General features: G+C 48.4%; 1 protein-coding gene across 1 annotated transcript in view; it reads right to left on the bottom strand.

Moving 5' to 3' along the window:
* Positions 1 to 1,625: 1,625 nt before the first annotated feature.
* The window catches only part of gpr158a (G protein-coupled receptor 158a), a 56,961-nt gene continuing 39,925 nt past the window's right edge, over positions 1,626 to 18,661 (bottom strand). Inside the window, exons 6-12 of the mRNA XM_086150834.1 lie at positions 10,919 to 11,028; positions 9,419 to 9,657; positions 7,470 to 7,608; positions 4,965 to 5,070; positions 4,335 to 4,481; positions 4,152 to 4,235; positions 1,626 to 3,648 (exon numbers count right to left, since the gene is read on the bottom strand). Of these exons, the coding sequence (XP_086006960.1) occupies positions 1,768 to 3,648; positions 4,152 to 4,235; positions 4,335 to 4,481; positions 4,965 to 5,070; positions 7,470 to 7,608; positions 9,419 to 9,657; positions 10,919 to 11,028 (2,706 nt within the window). The 3' untranslated portion in view covers positions 1,626 to 1,767. The remainder of the gene's footprint in view (positions 3,649 to 4,151; positions 4,236 to 4,334; positions 4,482 to 4,964; positions 5,071 to 7,469; positions 7,609 to 9,418; positions 9,658 to 10,918; positions 11,029 to 18,661) is intronic.

The raw sequence follows: 18,661 nt of genomic DNA, 5'->3' as shown, positions 1-18,661 counted from the left end.
CATTTATCCTCCTCACATCGTACCGATGAAATGACCGGGAAATTCTGAGTCCGTTCAACTCCGACACCGCAGAAGACGACTTTGACGGTTTTAGTGCGCAGGAGGAAGCCCGAGATAGCGATCGGCTAGCCGGTGCGGCTTATATTGAGGTGCGCTCAATAGTCCGGAAATTACGGTAAATGAAAACATGTGCAGTTTCCGATTAATATGTCATGCATGTACATCTCCTATTTATATCTGTTTGCAAACTCTTTTCCCGCGCATCTCACTTCTTGTGCTTGGCGCCCCTCTGTACCTTGTCATGTTGCCCCGGAACAGTCCATTTTGTGAGTATGGCTCTGTTTGTAGAAATGACTCCCTAAATCGACGACAGATACATATTTGTTTCTATCCTCCTTCGAGTTTGGAGGTGCATGAATGGAGCTGTATACTGCTCAGGAGGTTCGGTTTTGAGGGACCGTTTTGTCTTTAAAATGCTGGAATTGTACACGCGGATGCAGACGGACAGAAAGACTGGCACACGCGCACACACACACACACACACACACACACACACACACACGAGCACGCACGGTACTTGGAAAACACAAAGATGCATGCTCGGTCGACTAAAGAGACCGGGTGTAAACTCGCTCGGTCACGACGAAGTACGCGTGACCGGTTTTGAAAAGACGTTCACGTTCGGGTGGTGCCCGTTCCCTCCGTACCATCCCATAATATTCTGTGAAGTACGACAGCAGGAAAGTAAGAGTCTCCAGAATCTAAAAATCGAATATAACGTCAGTCAACATATTTGCTGCTTTAGTTGACAACCTAGCGGGGACCATAGACTCTCAGTAGCTGGCTGTGCATGCTCTTTATATCGTTCACCTTCACAAAATGCTGAAGTAGAAACTTCAGGCGCATACAAGACGACGCTAGTTTACGTAGGCACATACAGTACATATTTGCGGACTTGGAAGCGTTTCAGTCCATCCGGAACTACAATTAACAGATCTAAAGGAAAGAGAAAGATGTCTGAGTTCCACGTCCGGTGTGATGCCTTGCCGTGAGGTTGCGAGTGGTTGCGAAATCGGTCAACTGGGGTTTGCTAAAGTGCGTAAGACTAGTCTTCTTACTGGGTTTCGTCTTGGAGAATAACGTTAAACATCGAGTAACACTGACTTCTTCATCCTACGATGTCCCTATTTGCAGTTGTTCTCTCGTTCTTTGGCTTTCACTTTTGGTCTTTTAGATTTCAATTCCGCGTTTTCGGTTTTGATGTTTTCTCGACACATTTGTTGTGACGTCACACCCTAAACCCGACACAAGACGTTGATGTGCAAGGACACACACACACACACACACACACACACACAAGCGCGCACGCACACACTCACACATGCATAGACTCGAAAGAGATGGAAAGAATCATCGTAAGAATTGTTTGCTGCTGAATCGTCAACAGATGGATGGTTATTTTCTACATTGCTCGTGAAATGAGAAGGCTGAATTAAAATTTGCATAATTAGTCTAAGATTTATCTTCAGGATTTTCCTGCAATAATCTGGAATGCTGTCTTTCTTTTTTTGTAACTTTTTTTTTTCAACTTTTGTAAAATACATAAAGTAGGAACAAAACCTCGTAAAGGAAGGCAACTTGTGGAACTTAATCAACTTTTCTTCCAAGTCACCCTACTAGTAGTAGTAAAGGGCTATGAATGACGATTTCAAAGTCAAGAAGTATACATCAATAGTGGTAATTTCAGTGGTCCATTAAGGTCGAATGTCATGCCTTCTTGCTTGATGTACTATCCTCAAAGTCCCAGGGACAAACATCTGCCTTCTTTGCAGCGCTTACGAGCCCAGCTTTAGGGTTTGGACTTCCCTGTTTCGCCCCGGGAGATCTTTTGTCTGCACCTTTTTTATCCGCTGTATCCTCAAAGTCCCACGGACAGACCTCGGCCTGTTTGACACTGGACGCTCCCACATTTGCACTTTTCCTTTTCTCTACCGTCGGCGTGGTCTCCAGACCCTCCACTTCCCAGGGGCATACCTCGGCCATTTTCTGTTGGCTTGCATGTTTGTCTGACGCTTTGCTCTTGTCCTTCGCTTTAGCTCTACTTTTCTCATCATCAGTGTCTCTGGATTTCTCTTTCTCTTTCTCAACTGTTCTTACGGAAGGAGCGACCTTCTTTTGGGAAAGGGATTCCTTGGATTTGGGAACTTGAGAAAGACCCGATGCTCTCTCAGAATTTGGAGATACTGCGGTGCTGTCAAACTCCCAAGGACAGATCTCAGCTTTCAGAGCCGGCGGCTGAATGGAGCCTTCTGTTTTGCACGGATCCGAAAGGGTATTCCTCCCTTGGCCGTCCGCAGGAGAGACGCCCTTTCTTTGCTTCGTCGTACTCGGCGAACAAGCGACTTCCGTCGATTCTTCGAAGTCCCATGGGCACACCTCTGTCCGTGGGGGCTTGGAACTTTCCACCCTACAATGTGGTTGCTGGATTTTAGAAGGTTGGCACGACTGACCGGCCGTCTGCTGTTTTAAACTGTCCTCTTTACTGGTCTGACCCTGGCTTCCACCCTCCGCCGGACACGCTTCGTCTCGAGCGGCAGTCGCCCTCTGGATCTCCTTGGAATGCCTCGCACTCAGCGGGGATTGATCAGAAGCTTTCTGCTTGGGCTGCTGACATTTGCCTCCCTTGGCGCTGCCCCCGTGCACCGTTGTGGTTTCCTTTGGCGCTATGGATACGTGCTTTTGCACCTTGTTTTCAGAGGGTGTCGGAAGATCCTCGACTTCCCAGGGACACACTTCCGAGAGATCGTAGAGGTCCTTCCCCTTGACCGGGTCGGAGCAAATTGCGGGTTGGCTTCCGGCTACCGGCTGCTTAACGTGTCTCACCTTTGTCGCGCTCGTTTTGCTTTCGACCGACTGACCGCTCGTCGTTTTGGGCTGGCAGTCGTTCTCCGATTCCGCGTTCGTCCTCGTGTCTTTGCTCTTTGGCGGACACTTTTTATTGCTGTCTTCTGTACTTTGGGTCTTTCCTGTCAATCCGAGAGTCTTCTCTTTGGCACTGGCTATGACGCTAAGCGATTTTTGCAGCATGGAGGCTCTCGGATGGATGGGTTTCTTGTCGGCGGTGAGATTGTGGGCGCTGGCAGACTTGCACACCAGGGGCACCGATTCGGTGGACTCGCTCGGGGCGTTGACATTTTCGCTGGATTTCTTCTTGACCAGCTTTTTACCCATGAGGGTATCCAGGAGGGACCCCTCCGTCACGTTCACCTCTATCTTGCTGTCCGTCGCCGAGCTGTTTGACTCCTCGCTCTGGTCGCGGACATGGTCGTAGCTACTGTGGGACTTCTTCAGGGAGAAAACCTTGTTCCTCAGCGTCTCCTCCTTCGCCGGCTTGGCCGAGTGAGTCTGATCGAATGGGTTTTTCTTCAACATGCAGATGCTATTACGATTGCTGCCGTGTTCTCCAAAGTCCTTTTCTTCGCGGCTGCATTGCCGGTGCACCGATTCGGGAATCTCGGTGATGCGCCTCATCAAGGAACGGCCCAGTCCCTTCTTGGAGCTTCGCTTCTTTTGGAGATGAGGGTTGTTTGCCAACATTTTCTTCCTCTTGTAAATCTCTAACTGGGAGTACAGTTTCTTCAGCTCCTCCTAGATGTGCGGGGAAAAGACAGGGGGAAACAAAGCGGCAAGGTCTTTAGCCAAATTCTTTCTGAACAGATGTGGTTTCGGCGTTTAGCTGGACATTTCCGATGAAAAAAAACGGTGAAGCGCTGTTAAAAATGCAGACGTTCTACTGCACAATAAACATGCTGTACAAAGTCATCACACGTAACTACAAACGGCTGTTAAATGATGCACCACTGAATATCACATGCGTGCTGAACAAAAGCAAAGACAGGACAGTCTCGGACAGCGTCAAATAAGGAAAACAGCGTGTAATTCATGTTAGGTCTGAAACAGCCTCCAAGTACAGGTGTTGAATTTACGATGTTCGTGTATTTCTGTGTTTGGCCGTCCGATACGAGATTCTTCTCCGGCGGCGGGACGTCATCCCTCCCTCTAGTACATGGGCTAAAGGTGGACAAGGTGCCAGAATCGTGTGTTTGAGAGACTTCTTCAGCTCTAACAGACAAACAGAAATCTCTGCTCACGTTGGTACGTTTTTCCCAAAGACTGTCGCAAGACCTTACGCCACAGCCATTAATAGAACTGTGATGGCCCATTTCGTCTGGTGTCTGCAATAAAAAACTGCCGCTGCTCAGAATTTGCGGAGGATTAAAAAAAAACGTATCACCAGGTTGCACTTTTACAAAACAGAAGGCATCCGCGCTCACCCGAATGTCTTCGGGGTCCAGACTGTGTTCGCTCCACGCTGACGTGATGCTGCTGTTGAGATACGACCCGGAGCGACCCATGTCCAGCTCGTCCTCGTATGCCTCCGAGGCGATATCGTCTCTCATTTGTGTGCCGGCGAACAGGAACTAGGGAGATGACATTTAAATTGCTGAATGTTTGCGCAACCTCGGTTCACTAAATAGAAACATCATCGCAAAAGAAGACACGACTTTCAACTTATTGACCGATTACGCCGTGCACGAAGCGCTTAATCCTTTAGCATCCGAATAAGGTGGTGTCTTTGGCAATAATAAACAAGTGGCTCACGATTTAAATCAATATATACATGAACATATAACATTTGGCGATTGCATTAAAATAACGACTACCAAACTTCAAAATGTAGCTGCACGGGGGTAGAAAGAACACTTATTTGATTTGCAAATCATTCATTTAACAATATGAGTGATTTGTCAAAGAGGGAGATGAACCCTCCCGTAATAAGCCTTGGTGCCAAACTACAACCCGCACCTCTCGGCGGCGACTATCAAATACGGCCTCGCGATGTTCGGTCGGAAAACACAAACTCTGACTGCGTTGTCTGCGATGTTTTGCCCGGTGAAGGGTACCTTAGGCACAAGAAGAAGACCCAGTGTGACAGTAACAGTTAAGTGGGTGTGAGTGAAGAACAGCAGCAACATCCAGTCTGGATGGAGCTCAGGAGAAAGAGTGAACCTGATGGGAGGTCAGAGAGAAAACAACAGACAGACAGCAAAAGGAAATCAGACAAAGTCGACTCAAAACCGAACCATGCACCGCCGTTCATCTTCATGGTTTGTTTGATTCGTCGCCGTCTTTGTGCTCGTGTTTTTTCATAATTGTTTCCCGCATATGGAGGGCATCATTGTGACACCTTCTGAATTAGCTACTTTTGGTTTCATGTATATTTTTGTGTCTACATATTGCGTTGTTATCCGAACGCTTACGCGCCATCTGCCGAGGCGTCACCTCGGACTGATCGAACGGGGCCACCCGTGATGTTCATCGCGGGTGGTCGTTCTGCCGCCAACAACACAATACCGTCCTCCTTTTTTGGACCGGACTCACCATAAAGTGGAGTGACCTTGCTTTGGAACAGTTTGATATAGCTTAGCCTTGTTCGGCTGTGGAGTAGTACGTGTCGGACGACGAGATCTTTACTGATAAAACAACGCTGTGTTGAGAGAATCTCCAGTCTTGGCTTTACGATTGACAAACCGGCTTTCAGCGTCATGCAATTTTGTACAATGGGTGCAAAGGAATGTCTTGTCAAAGGTTCATTCCCCAACTGAGGCACCTCCTCTTCTTTTCCTTCGGGCTGCTCCCTTCAGGAGTCCCCACAGCCGATCATCTGCCTCCGTCTAACCCCCTCCTTTTCACTCACTCCAACTAACTTCCTGTCCTCGGGATGCTGAGGTTGGAGTTGCCGGTCTTCCTCTAGACCTCCTGCCGGGCAACTCCAACCTCAGCATCCTTCTACCCAGATCTCCAACATCCCTCCGCTGTCCACGTCCGAACCATCTCGATGTGACTTTATTTGCGGAGCCTCTACCGGGCGCTGGCCGCCTGATGGACTCATCCCTGGTGCTCCTCACTTCCAAAGACATCTTCATCCCTGAACGACTGGAGTGCCTCTAAATCTCATCTACGAGGCTCATTACCTCGCTGAAGTTGACAAATGTCTAATCAAGGAGCTAATGTCACTGCAGTAACATCAGAGAGGTACAAATGAAAGCTGAGGTCCAGCACATGAAATGTTCTCCAGCTTTAAAGTCTCCCCTCCATGTTTGTTTGAGATTTTCTGTGGCGGAGAGGATTTAATAACCTTGGGCTGCTCTTTCCTCCCGGCCTGCAGCACGTCACGGAAACAATTTCCATCACTCGCGTTTCAGCCTAAAGCTCCTACGTTCACTTACGTTTCTCTTTTTGACACCTGGGCCCGACCAAGATCCGATGACTAGAGCAGCGAGAAAAAGCTGAGCTTTAACGGGTCGCTATAGGATTAAAAAAGCAGCGCGTGTTTGTAGCATAAATGGATAACTGATGCCTCCGACAAGCCCTGGTGTGCACCCGGGCCCGCGGTGGGAGCCAATCAGAAGAGGCGATCACCTCACGGGGCTGAAGGGACCCATTGAATGAACGGGCGAAGCAATCAGGACGAAACCTGTTTCCGAAATGTGATTTTTTTTTTTCCCCAAACATGCCAACGGCCATCGGTTATTTTAGCGGTGGATTTTAGCGGCTGGCAACATTTGAAGCTATCTGTGCGATTTCCTTAAACAATTCCGACACGGTTGAATAGTAAATAATGTGATGGAGCTCGGCTCTCAATAACGGTGGCGGCAGCGGCTGAAACGTCTCATTTGTAAATGGCACGGTGCAACCATTTGACGTGCACGCCGGAGGGAGAGGGTGATTTCTCTACCATAAAAGACTCGCACCCCCCGCCCACGTGAACAAAAGGGTCGAGCTTTATTGATGCCTGATGGAAACTACAAACATGGAGCAGACATTCAATCTTCAATCTTTCAGGACTTTTTACTGCGCTGATGCCCCAGATCGGGTTAGGCAGCAAGTTAGGCTATGCAGTGTGTGTGTGTGTGTGTACGTTTGTGTATGTCTTTGTCAAAAAAAAAACCAACTCACTAACCCGAGCTTACTGTTCTGTATATTTCCTGTGCTTCGTGTATTTGCAAGTGTATTTGCAGTCCCTATGTCCTCTATTGTAAGTCGCTTTGGATAAAAGCGTCTGCCGAATGCAATGTAATGTAATGTAATTCAATCATTCATCAATTCGTTCATCAACATGACCCCTGCATACATAGTTACTCACTTCAAACCCCCGTCTTCTGTTTTGAGTCCCAAACATCTCCGTTTGAAATGTAGACTACCGAACGATATAGAGCAAATTGAGGAAGTTGATGCTAATCGATGGTGACTGAGTTGACAGGCAGCAGGCATCTGCTCAGCATACGGTGAATTATATCCTGTCCATTCTGGGAGGCCGGGTTTGACATAGCCAAAACAAAGAAAGGCTCACAGCTAAAGGCGCACGATTTTTCCAAACCGAGTTGACAGCGAAGAAGAGTCGTTACCTGATGATGTAGAATATGGCTGACAGCACGAGTTCGTTGTGAACGGCGATGGCCATGTAGCGTGGCTCATGGAAGGCTGAAGGCACCGTCCTGACGGCGTAGCACAAGTACACCGCCCACAGCAGGAAAAGGAATTCGGCTGTTGAGCAAGAACAACAGCGGAGTTGGGTCAAAAAGGTCGAAATATTACAGATCCACCGCGGCTCACGTCTATCACTGACCCCCCCTCCCCCAAGTAGGCGACCCCGCGCTGCGAGAACTGAACAAAACCCAGATGAAATGGGACCATTAGCTGCAAGCGCTAACACCAACCGGACCACGGTGACGATGCGATGACAGCTTGCAGGGATTGAAATACCTCAACTGAACGAAAGGAATCCAAACGGTGCGCTGGGAGTTGATCAGATTTCGATAAGTGTTTACCCAACGATTGCTCTCCGATAGAATTTGATGCGGCTGTGATTAGGGGACGAGCGAAAGCAACTGCCAAAACAGACAGAATATAGGAATAAAATAAGGTATCCGAGCCAGGAATGTGAGGACGGCCCGTGTCGTGTCATTTAACAAAAGCGCAGAGAAAAAGTCCTGCTTCAACGGCAGTTGTTTTTATGCTGTAATTATTTCTGTCTGACAGTTTGCCTTCATGTGATATTTTTAGATTGCGCTGTCATCGTATCACAAACACTGCTCCGCACCTCTTCAGTGTTTGGACCCGGTGATTAATTATTGGTTTTAAAATGAGCCGCATGGTGTTTTATGAGGGACAAAAACGAACAAACCAGACAAAACAGTGGAAAGTACCCTGATAAGATACTGCAGGGTGCGGGCTTCTGATTTGGAAATACTTACCGATTTACGTATTTCAATACAATGTTTAGTGTCTTTGGAAAGTTCACATTTGCACCGTCACTTGGACCATGATGTTTGTGTCTGTGAAGGTTCTCCATCCACTATTGTCATAGCTTCAAGTACTGGACCGAGTTTCTCTCCTTGAAGACGTTGATGAGTATGATGCTTCTACCAACCTCTGCACAAATCGATGGCCCAACACAGGATAGCCATCTCCTCAGGTCAGGACCCTATTGTCCACCTACCCCTGAAGGACAGGGTCCACCTTCTGGCCAGAGAATACAGGGGTTTGAGAGAGGAGTCAAAGAAGCCACCTTTGTCAAAGTGGATGGGCCTTCACCGACCAGGGGAGAGGGTCCTCGACACAACCTTTCCCCTGCATTCAACGCCACGAGACAGATCAACACACACACCTACAGACGCACCTGCACCCTTACAACTCACCTGGAGAGGTCAGCAACTCTCACTTGAGCCTCAACCCAGGGGAACCAACTGACTACTTTTGTTTTACACAGCAGCTTCACAATTACCTCTTCAGGTTCTACCTCAGGTGAGTCCACGGAGTTCTTAACCCAGCAGCTGCTGCTGCTGCTCCACAGCAACTCATTACCATAGCAAACCCTTTCACCTCATTTACAGGTAGAGTTCACCTCAAAAACCTCCCTTGTCTATAGACCTGGAGAACTTCTTCAAGGAGAGGAAGTAGGTCCAGTTGCCACGATGATATTTGACATTTGACTGCCCAACTCCGATCAGCATATCCTCGAGTCCAACTTGTTCGGTTAGAAATTTGAAGACTGTTTTATACGGTCCTCTCTGGGATCGAGCCAATGAAAATAAAAGGAATGGACGGACAAACCCGATCTTACGACCACTGGCCGTGTCCGAGGGAGGTAAAAAGACCTGCCAACGTAGCATCCATCTTGAAAACAGAGTTCGACTCGTCACTCATTTCTTCATCTCCGTCTCAGTGATTTGTTTCGACTCCGAGTGCCGTGAATCCCCCCGTAAAAGCCGCGCTTCGCGGCCGCTGTGAGTGTCGTGAATGTAAATGCATTCACAACACCCCGCGGAGCCGGAGGGCAGGTGCGGAAGCTTACCGACAGCCATCATGTAGTCCCAGCGATCCAGCAGACACATGCTGAACTGTAACCCGTCAGGCGTGTAGCCAATATCGATGAGAGCCAACTTCCTGTCCGGACTCTGGCACACGGCAGATGTCCACGCCACCAGGAACCAGGAGACAATGAGCAAGATGATGCCCAGCAGACGCAACACTCGCCAACTGGTCATGTAGGGGATCCTCTGGGCTGTGCGCGACAGGAAGACCTTCAGGACCCTTTGGATGAGAGATGAGAGGGACGGCGCTGAGTTCAAAGGGAAGACATCTTCGGTTGGACCCGTGTCATTACCACACAATTACACCCTGGCAATCAAAATGCCTTTTCTTGCAGGACCAGCGCGTCCTCGTCTACTCCCGTGCTGATCGACTGTCAGATTCTCAGTATGTTTTTCCCGCGCGCACGTCCCGCGACCCAGAACTGGCTCCGGAACAGACGTGAACCACATTCATGCCGACTTCCGTCCCTATCTAGGGTATGACTGCGTCTATTCTGTTTTTGTTGCACTTTTCCCTTTAATTTAACATGGTGAGTCTGTAGAGGGAAGTAGCCCTAGATCTGCCACTAAGTCTTGAAAAACAAAAGAGGAGGCAAAGAAAAAGCAGAATTTGTTATCGCTTACTGGTGCATTGCTTTCAGAAGAAGTTGCTGATCCCAGAGGACGAGGCCTATGGAGAGCCTTTCCCAACATTATACTACATATTAATATTTGTGCATCCTTTCCCTTAAAGCCAGCTTTAGTTTGCATTGTACCTGTACTGCTCCGACTACTTCCGCTACTGCAATCATTAATCATGCACCGATTTTATGCGGATAAACAAAAAGGTCGTTACCATCATAAAAGTACTCCACTCAAGCACCGAGCCAGCCCTGGCTAATATTAGGCTCTGCCCTTCATGCACATTGATGAAGTGTCCACTGCGTTCCCCGCTAATGAGCCCGCCATCAAAAATTGATCCGTGTCATATGTTAACTCGCACCTCTTAAGGTTCGCTGAACTCCGCTTGCTTTAAATTTATCTCGCCTTATAAAAAAAAAAAAAAAAAAGGCCCGGACATAAAAGCAATTCAAGTGCGTTACCTTCAATAAACTGTGTCACACCGCGACACCCCTCTGCTCTCTTTGCGGTCTCTCTCGGTGATGTCATGTCTATCTCGGTTTGTCCGACGACTATCCAGCGCAGAAGGAGATGGCAAAAACACGCCGCGGTTTCCTGATGACTATGATGTTGCCGATCTTTCTCCTACTTAATGCGGCGGCGTGACCAACCCCAGCATCAACCATGGTGAACTCACCGGACAAAGAAGCTCCACGTAAAGCAGCGTTAGCATATTTATAGCCCTTTTATTGTACAGGGTATTAAGAGCAGACGAATGTGTACTCAAATCGATAAAGGTAATACAATAACTGTTCCCAAGAACGGCTCGTGATGATGGGCGAATGGGTTTGGCGTGAAAACCCCGCGAGTGTTTGCCTTACCTGTACAACTTCAGCGTTAGCGTTCCGTACACCGTGGCGAAGCCCAGCAGTCGAACCCAGCGTAGCAGGATGCAGCGAAACACGCTCGGATGGAAATACAAAATCCCAACCTGCAGGAGAGGGGAGGGCAGCATTAAATGGAAACGTTGGCCAAAATCACCATCCAAGTTCAAGCGGAGGACACGGTGGCGTCCAAGGCAGCCTCCGCCTGAGGTACGCAATTTGGGATACAGACCAAGGGACTGGTATGACTGTGCTACGTTGTAATCTTGTTGTCAAATGTTAGCTAGCATGGGAGGCCGGTTGAACGGGCTCCAGCTGCTGTCTTTCGTTGGGTTTTCGGACTAAAAGCCAGACGGAGCCAAACTCCTCCCTGCCTCGTCATTTCTAAAGAGCAAAAACCAACGGCTCCGGCATGGACTGTCCTGAAGTTGAAATACAAAGTTCTCCTTAGGCATACAACTCAGAACTTGTTCATCACAAACTGAATATATATAAATACGGATATCTACTTTCTATTTTTATTAAGTGCATCGTTTTTCATATTTGTGTCGTCTGAAAGGGTATATTTGTATTTGAAGGAGGGTTTTATGGGCGATGCTTCTTCGTGTACTTCACCACTCTTTCACGATCCGCCGAAAAATACCGCCAAGTATTTATCCAAGAGCACAAATTAGTTAGCTGTGCCTCTTCGACGAGTTTATCCAGAATCAGCCTCAGTCGTGCCTCCTTCCTCCAGACGCATTTATAGAAATCGGGCTCTTTCATGGCGTCACGGGCAGGTGCTCTGAAAAGAGCGGACATGACGGGAGCAAAATGAGTGGCCGGCGAGAGGCCTCTGGATACGTGTCGCGCCGGCCGTTAACGCCGACGGAAAATACACCGAAGGACTTCCAAAGACATAAAACCTGCCAAAACCAGCGCGCCAGAAAGAAAGACACAAACGTCTGAGGCGCCGTGATTATCTGTCTGTTGCAGATGTGCAGAGATTTCCCCCGTGGGATTGTTAATGTTAATCGGATTAGCCGAGGCATTAATACATTCCCCCAGGCAGCAACAAGGAAGCTGGCGCGTGGATATTTTTTGCTCACTTGGTTTGAGTCAGTTAAGGGACACGTCAGGGCCCGGAGAAAAAAAAAAAAAAAAAAAAAAAGGGGGGGGGGAGGGGGACATCCCGGCGTCCTCGTCGCCCGGACGTCCAAACGCAGAAACCGGCACTTTTGCCCGGTGACTCAGCTTCCTGCTCGAGAACGGAACGACCGCGAAACGAAGAGTCATTAGTTGTTAATCTTAAATGCGCACAAGGTGTTTCGCCCTGGATTTGGTTTTACAGGGATTGGGAACTAAATCCGGCAAGGTTGTAAAAAAAAAAAAAAAAAAAAAAAGAAAAAAAGCAATGAGAAAAAAATATCGAATAATAACGCACGGCTGCTCCGCGGTGTGTTCGCAAAATAGAGGGGAGGCGGAGGAGCTAATAAAGAGATAGCGCTGAGCAACTTGCTGACGCACATTTGGGTCCGCAGGGACAGAATAGGTCACAGAGAGATGAGCAGAGATGCAACAGGGGAAGGCAGAGCTCATGTCTCCGATTTAGACCGGCTGCAAAATAGTAGACCGGTCTCGGTCGCGTTGAGTCGCGGTGCCGCTTTTGTTTTTATCGCCAGGTGTTATTCACAGCCAGGCTCCCTCAAGTCCGGCCACCTGAGCGAGTTGTCGTTAAAAAGAAGATTCACTTTCGTCTCTTCCTTAATAGCGTGATCTCACCTCCCTTTCCACGGGTCTGAAGGAGCGCAGAAGTTCTGAGATTGAGTTATCCGAGTACCAATAAGGAAAAGTCCGCGATTTATTCTGTTTCTTCACATCAGAAGAATTGGTCTTCAAGCATCTGTGAATCCTCTGAATCACATATCTTAAAAGATCAATTATACCGAAACACCTTCCCAACCTAAGCTCCTGCTGACGGAGTGCAGAAATCTGTCCTCGCGTTTGTGTTGTTTCAGCAAGAAGAGGCGGCGAGGGCTTTCTCCTTTCCCGCAAATTAGTATCTTTTATGAGTTATTTATTCATCATTATCACGGGCTTTCCGCTGTTTCCTCAGCAGCATCCGTTATCGGCGAGGTCGGACGGCTCCCGTCTCCTCACGGGCGGTGTTTTTTTGGGGGGGGATTTGTACCTCCTTCCCCTACCGTGATGGCCTCCTCTCAACCTCATGGATTAATATTTCATCCAAATGGAGCGCTGACGATTTAAGAATCTGACCTGAGACTAAAATACATTGCAAGCAAGAGTTCACATCTCTGAAAGACAGAGGCTTCTGACCTCAGACGGTCTCTCCGATAGATCTTGAAGGAGGAGTAGGACATGCTCACCAATCTCCACCGATAACGCCCTTTCACCACCTTTCCACCGGAGCGCATTCACGAATTTGCACACACCTGAGCCGCCTTGCTAAGTAGACCTTCTGGAGTATCTGAAGTTCAGCTGCCCAAAGACACGCCAGTGGTTTTCCGGACGCCTCTGTGACTTGTTGACACCCGCATTTTCATCTTTGGACACGAGAAGTAAAACATTTCCCGGGTTTTGCTCAACCTGTGGTTTTGCATACCTGAGATTTGTCGAGCTTGCGGGTCTTATCTGTGAAAGCCTGCTCTGAAAGCATCATAAGTGAGCTATGAATATAACGAGGCTCCAGTTCCGACACCAACTGTAAATCAAAGCTGGCGGCGTGCTCCCCCCGGACTCTCAGCTCTCAGCGCTTCATATGATAGGTATATCCCCGTATCGTCCTCGGCGAGGCTCGGGTAGAACGGAGGGCTCGTATTTTACATCGTAAAAACAGCCGAGACGCCGTCCTCGGGCGTCACCGTGACCCTCGGACGACGAGCGGACGGTCGTGACGCAAGAAATCAACCGCCTCGCGTCGGTGCGTTTCTGGTAAGAGACGGGATCTGTATCTCCTACGGGTTCCTCTTAAATCCTGCACAGATCGTATCGCTCCCTGCCCCTCCTCCTCTTTTGAAGCCTTTCATTAATAATCAATGCTAAGTGCCGGGAACCTTGAATTCAGCGCTGTGGGGAAGATGGGGGATCAGGTGTTGTTTGCAGTAGCTCGTACGTGTGAGGTTCAGGGCGCCGTAGAGCCGTCTAATGGACGTCATTGCCCAGAAGACAATCATCAACACACTTACTACTCCTCAGGCCTCCTCTGCCTGCATGGGTCTGCTCTCAGTTACAGCATGAGGAGAAGCTTCTGGATGCGCTGACTCAGCCAAAAACCCATGTGATTAGTGGACTATGTTGTTCTTGTGTCTTTAGACTACATTTCGCAACCGTTTGAAGGGGAATTGGCAGTGACTCTTGGCTTTTCTTGGCTTACCGTGCAGAAAATAAAAACTTTTATTTGAATACTATTTTTTGTTTTCATTCATCAACATGGAGATGATGGCCAATGGAAGGGAAGGAACTCAGTATACGTTGCTTCAGTTTGAGAAGCTGATGGCTTTAGCTCCAATGATGCTTCCTCCCATTATATTACATCTAAATCTTTAACTTCACGCTGCTCCCTGAGGAGCCACAGCCACCTGCTTCCATCTCACCCTCAGCCAATCATCTGCCTCCATCTAACCCTCAGCCAATCATCTGCCTCCATCTAACCCTAAGCCAATCATCTGCCTCCATCTAACCCTCAGCCAATCATCTGCCTCCATCTAACCCTCAACCAATCATCTGCCTCCATCTAACCCTCAGCCAATCATCTGCCTCCATCTAACTCTCAGCCAATCATCTGCCTCCATCTAACCCTAAGCCAATCATCAGCCTCCATCTAACCCTCAGCCAATCATCTGCCTCCATCTAACCCTCAGCCAATCATCTGCTTCCATCTAACCCTAAGCCAATCATCAGCCTCCATCTAACCCTCAGCCAATCATCTGCCTCCATCTAACCCTCAGCCAATCATCTGCCTCCATCTAACCCTCTCCTGTCACACTATCTACCCTCCTGTCCTCTTCCCCTCCATCCATAAACCTCTCTAGTCTTCCTCTAGACCTCTTCCTACCTCAGCATCCTTCTTCCCTGATCTTCTCCCTCCCTCCTCTGTCCATGTCCAAACCATCTCAGTGTGATTTTATCTTCAGAACATTTGCTAACCAAACGCTGTCCCTCTGAAGGAGTCCTTCCTGATCCTTTCCATCCTCTTCACTCCCAAAGAGGAACCTCAACATCTCCATCTCCGCTGCCTCCAGCTCTGCCTCCTGTCTTCTCCTTAGTGCCTCCGAAGCAGCTCCATCTTCTCCACCTTTCTTTGCATCCCAGTGATCACCCCTAACACTTTTCTCCACCCGTACCGACCTGGTCGCACACGTTTCTCCACCTCCTCTGCAGACACTCTGTTCCTCTGGTGTGTTGCCTTTCTTCCCCCCCTTGCAGCTTCAACCTTCCTCTTGGGTTCCTCCCATTCAGACACATGTATTCTGTCTTGCGGTCGCTAACCTTTATCCACTTCATTTCCAGGTCGCACCTCCACCTCCCTAGATGTTCCTCCACCAGCTCCTTGCCATCACCAAACATCACAGTGTCATCTGCGAAACATCATAGTGGTGATCCTTGTCGAACCTCACCTACCAGCATTGAGTGGTTGCCAGCTGGTTGAAAAGCGAATACTTAATCGAAGCAGATTTGAACATCCAAGATGAATTATCCATTTCTGGGTGGTTTTGTTCAGTAGCTTACATGTGAGGCCATGGCAGACAAGCCTAGTAACAACAAGATTCATACTCTTCACCCATTTACTCATCTAGTGAGCTCCCAGCTGCTGGGCTTGAAGCTATCTTTCGATGCTAATCATCCCTCCTTTCCGCAGCTTGCTCTCCTGCTAGAGAGTGTCCCTGTTGATGTTGCGGTGACGCAGGCGAGCCCAGCTGCGGTGCTGGCAGCAGCTCTCCGGGGAGCCGCTATCATGTTGGATACCTCTGCGTTTAGCATCCACGGGGTCAAAAGTGAATCTCTGGTCCTGGTTCAGTCGTCTGATTATTTCTATCCGTGAAACAAAAATGCGTCCCTGAGTTTGGCCTTACGCGTTATGAAAGAGTTTACACTAAACTCACAAAGAGCTTGCTGCCTTTGGGCCCTTGTATAATTTTGGAAATAGAAGAATAGAGGAAAATAACCAATGAGGTAAACTATCAGTAAACAGACATGCAGACCAAGCGTACATGTTGGGGAACAAATCAGTTTAAAAATGGAAAATATGTCCATCGCTGACATCGGACGACCCCAACCTTACACCGCCTTCCTTACAGCACGACACTGGGTTCTCCTTTGCACCTCAATCCAGAGATATAACATGGAAACCGGTGTTTTATTGCCCAAAAACTGATAAGTACTTGCAAAACTGCTTTGGACTGCGAGAGTGTAACAACTCTTAATGTGCTGTTTAAATGGATGCTAATCGCTGAACCAAAGACACTAAACATCTGGGCTGAGGAACATGTACGCTTCGCTCCTTGAACACTATTTGGCAAACTGTATGATCTAACACACGGGTTCCTCCCACAGTGCAAACACATGCAGAAGGTTCACTGGTGAATTACAGCAGGGTTGTCAAACTCATTTGCACAGAGGGGCTAAAGCAGCATCATGGTTGCCCTCAAAGGGCCACATGTAGCAGTAACAGTATAAATGCAACCAAATGTAATGTAAAATAAATGTAACTACTCCTTAATATTAAATAACAGACTTTATTACTCATTGAAATCCAAATGCATAGATATAAAAATGATGTTTACGAGTTGCTCTGTTCCAAAAATAGCTTTCACCGCTGCAGTGTTTTCGGTGAACACATTGTACTGCCATCGTTGTTTGGCTTTTAATTCTTGGACAATTTGTTGTTTTTCTGGAAGGCTAACTTTAGCAGACTTAGCTCCGTGTTTGATGTGAAAATGCCAATGTAGAGTGTACTCTGACAAGCGACGCTGCCTCATAACACAAAAGACATACTGCTTTTTCTCCTTGAAGCACAAACATGTATTCATCTTTCTCAAAACAACCCTCCATGTGGTTTATGGTCAATGCACACGTATGACTTGTTTATTTTAAGACAATCAGACCTTTTAAGACATTCTCGCGGGCCGCGTAAAAGGACATGGCGGGCCATATTCGGCCCGCGGGCCTTGAGTTTGACTACATGTGTACTAAAGGGTGACTAGTTGTCAGCCCTGTGGTCCTGTAATGGATCCAGGCTGAACCCCGCCTCTCATCCAATGACAGCTGCAGCATAAGTGGTAGAGATCATGAAAGCATGAAGTTTAAAAAGCAATAAACAAGCATAAAAGGGACAAATAAAACTATATGATCCTTTCATACCATTATTTTGTCTTAGTAAATAAGTTGCAGTAAGTTGCTGTTCAGTCCATCCCATGACTTATGGAATCACTCTGTCACGACCAAGCCTTTGCGCCACTTTAAATGGTCCGACAGGAAAAAGCGGCAGCTGTCACCGAGCTCCTCCTCTTCCGGTCGCCGTCTCCAGCCTTGCTTTGTCTAATTTGTGGAGCGTTTCCAGGCCGGGGCGGCGGGAGAGGGGGCGTAGTGTTGTAATAGCAATAGATCAATTTTTATATGAAAGCAGACACTCGCTGCCACCTGGGACGGGCAGCTTTCAGCAGGGAGGTAATGGTTTTTTCTTCACCCTCAGCTCCCCGAGGTTGGCCAAGTGTAAATTACATCCAGCTCGCCCTCGGCGACGTCAGGACCGCGGCGCTCCGACGAGCCGAAGCTCGCCTCACACGATTCCCTACCCTCCTCATCACCGGCTAGATCCCGAGGAGAGCTATTCCCCGTCTCGCCTTGTATCACAACCACAAGGAGCCGGGATAACCAACATGCGTGCTGTGATTCCTCCCCCTCTCCGGAGAGAGAGGGCAACAGCAGCATCAGCATCCTGAGCCTCTTTCTGCAGGAGACGCTTTAGTATCTTGCAGGAAACAAAGATACGCCGACTGCAGGGCTTGAAATGTCCACATCGGCCTCCGGGTCCCCTTTGGTCACATGGAAAGCGTCAGAAGCTCTTGGACAAAAGGCTAAACGAACAAAGGAGATGACTGGCGGAGTGGATTTCATGGCCTGAATCACATGGCGCCTCGGCGCAGCTCATCCCCCAAAATTGTACGACGCCGTAGTTCCAGAGGTTCCGGAGGTCCATTCAAGAGAAAGGTGACGAATGTGACCTCGAAGAGCAGCGGGTCCTCCTTTGAGATCTAGATGGCGGCAGTCACAGCCCTTCCCGTGATGCTACATCTACAAGGCTCCGCTGTTTTGGCCATAATAATGTCAATTTATATAGAGTTAGCATACTGGCGACATCAGGCTCAGAGATACAGAGAAGATCTTTATGCCTGCTTTGCAAAGGTTCTGGCGATCTAAACTTGTCAGAGACAGTAATGGACTGAAGACATTATGTTATCTTTTGCCCTGGTCTGAAAGCAAGGGCGTAATGAGGATAAGCGGAAGTGTGTGTGTGTGTTTGTGGGCTTACGGGCTACGTTGGATATGCTTACAACGTACGGCGTAGTAATCCGTCACTGTTATTACTGCTCACCCACGCAGGGCCCGGGTTGCAGGGTGGAGCTAATACCAGGAGTGGCTGGGCAGGAGGCGGGGCTCTCCCTGGACCGTCCAATCACGGCCACAGGCATTCACCCTCTCATTAACACATCGGGAAAAGTAATTTTTGATGACCACGGT

Source organism: Fistularia commersonii, chromosome 8 (genome assembly GCF_037954325.1).
Source record: "Fistularia commersonii isolate RoL2024-O1a breed Wild chromosome 8, RoL_Fcom_v1.0, whole genome shotgun sequence".
Taxonomy (NCBI): Eukaryota; Metazoa; Chordata; class Actinopteri; order Syngnathiformes; family Fistulariidae; genus Fistularia; species Fistularia commersonii.
This window is presented reverse-complemented; position numbering and strand designations above follow the sequence as displayed.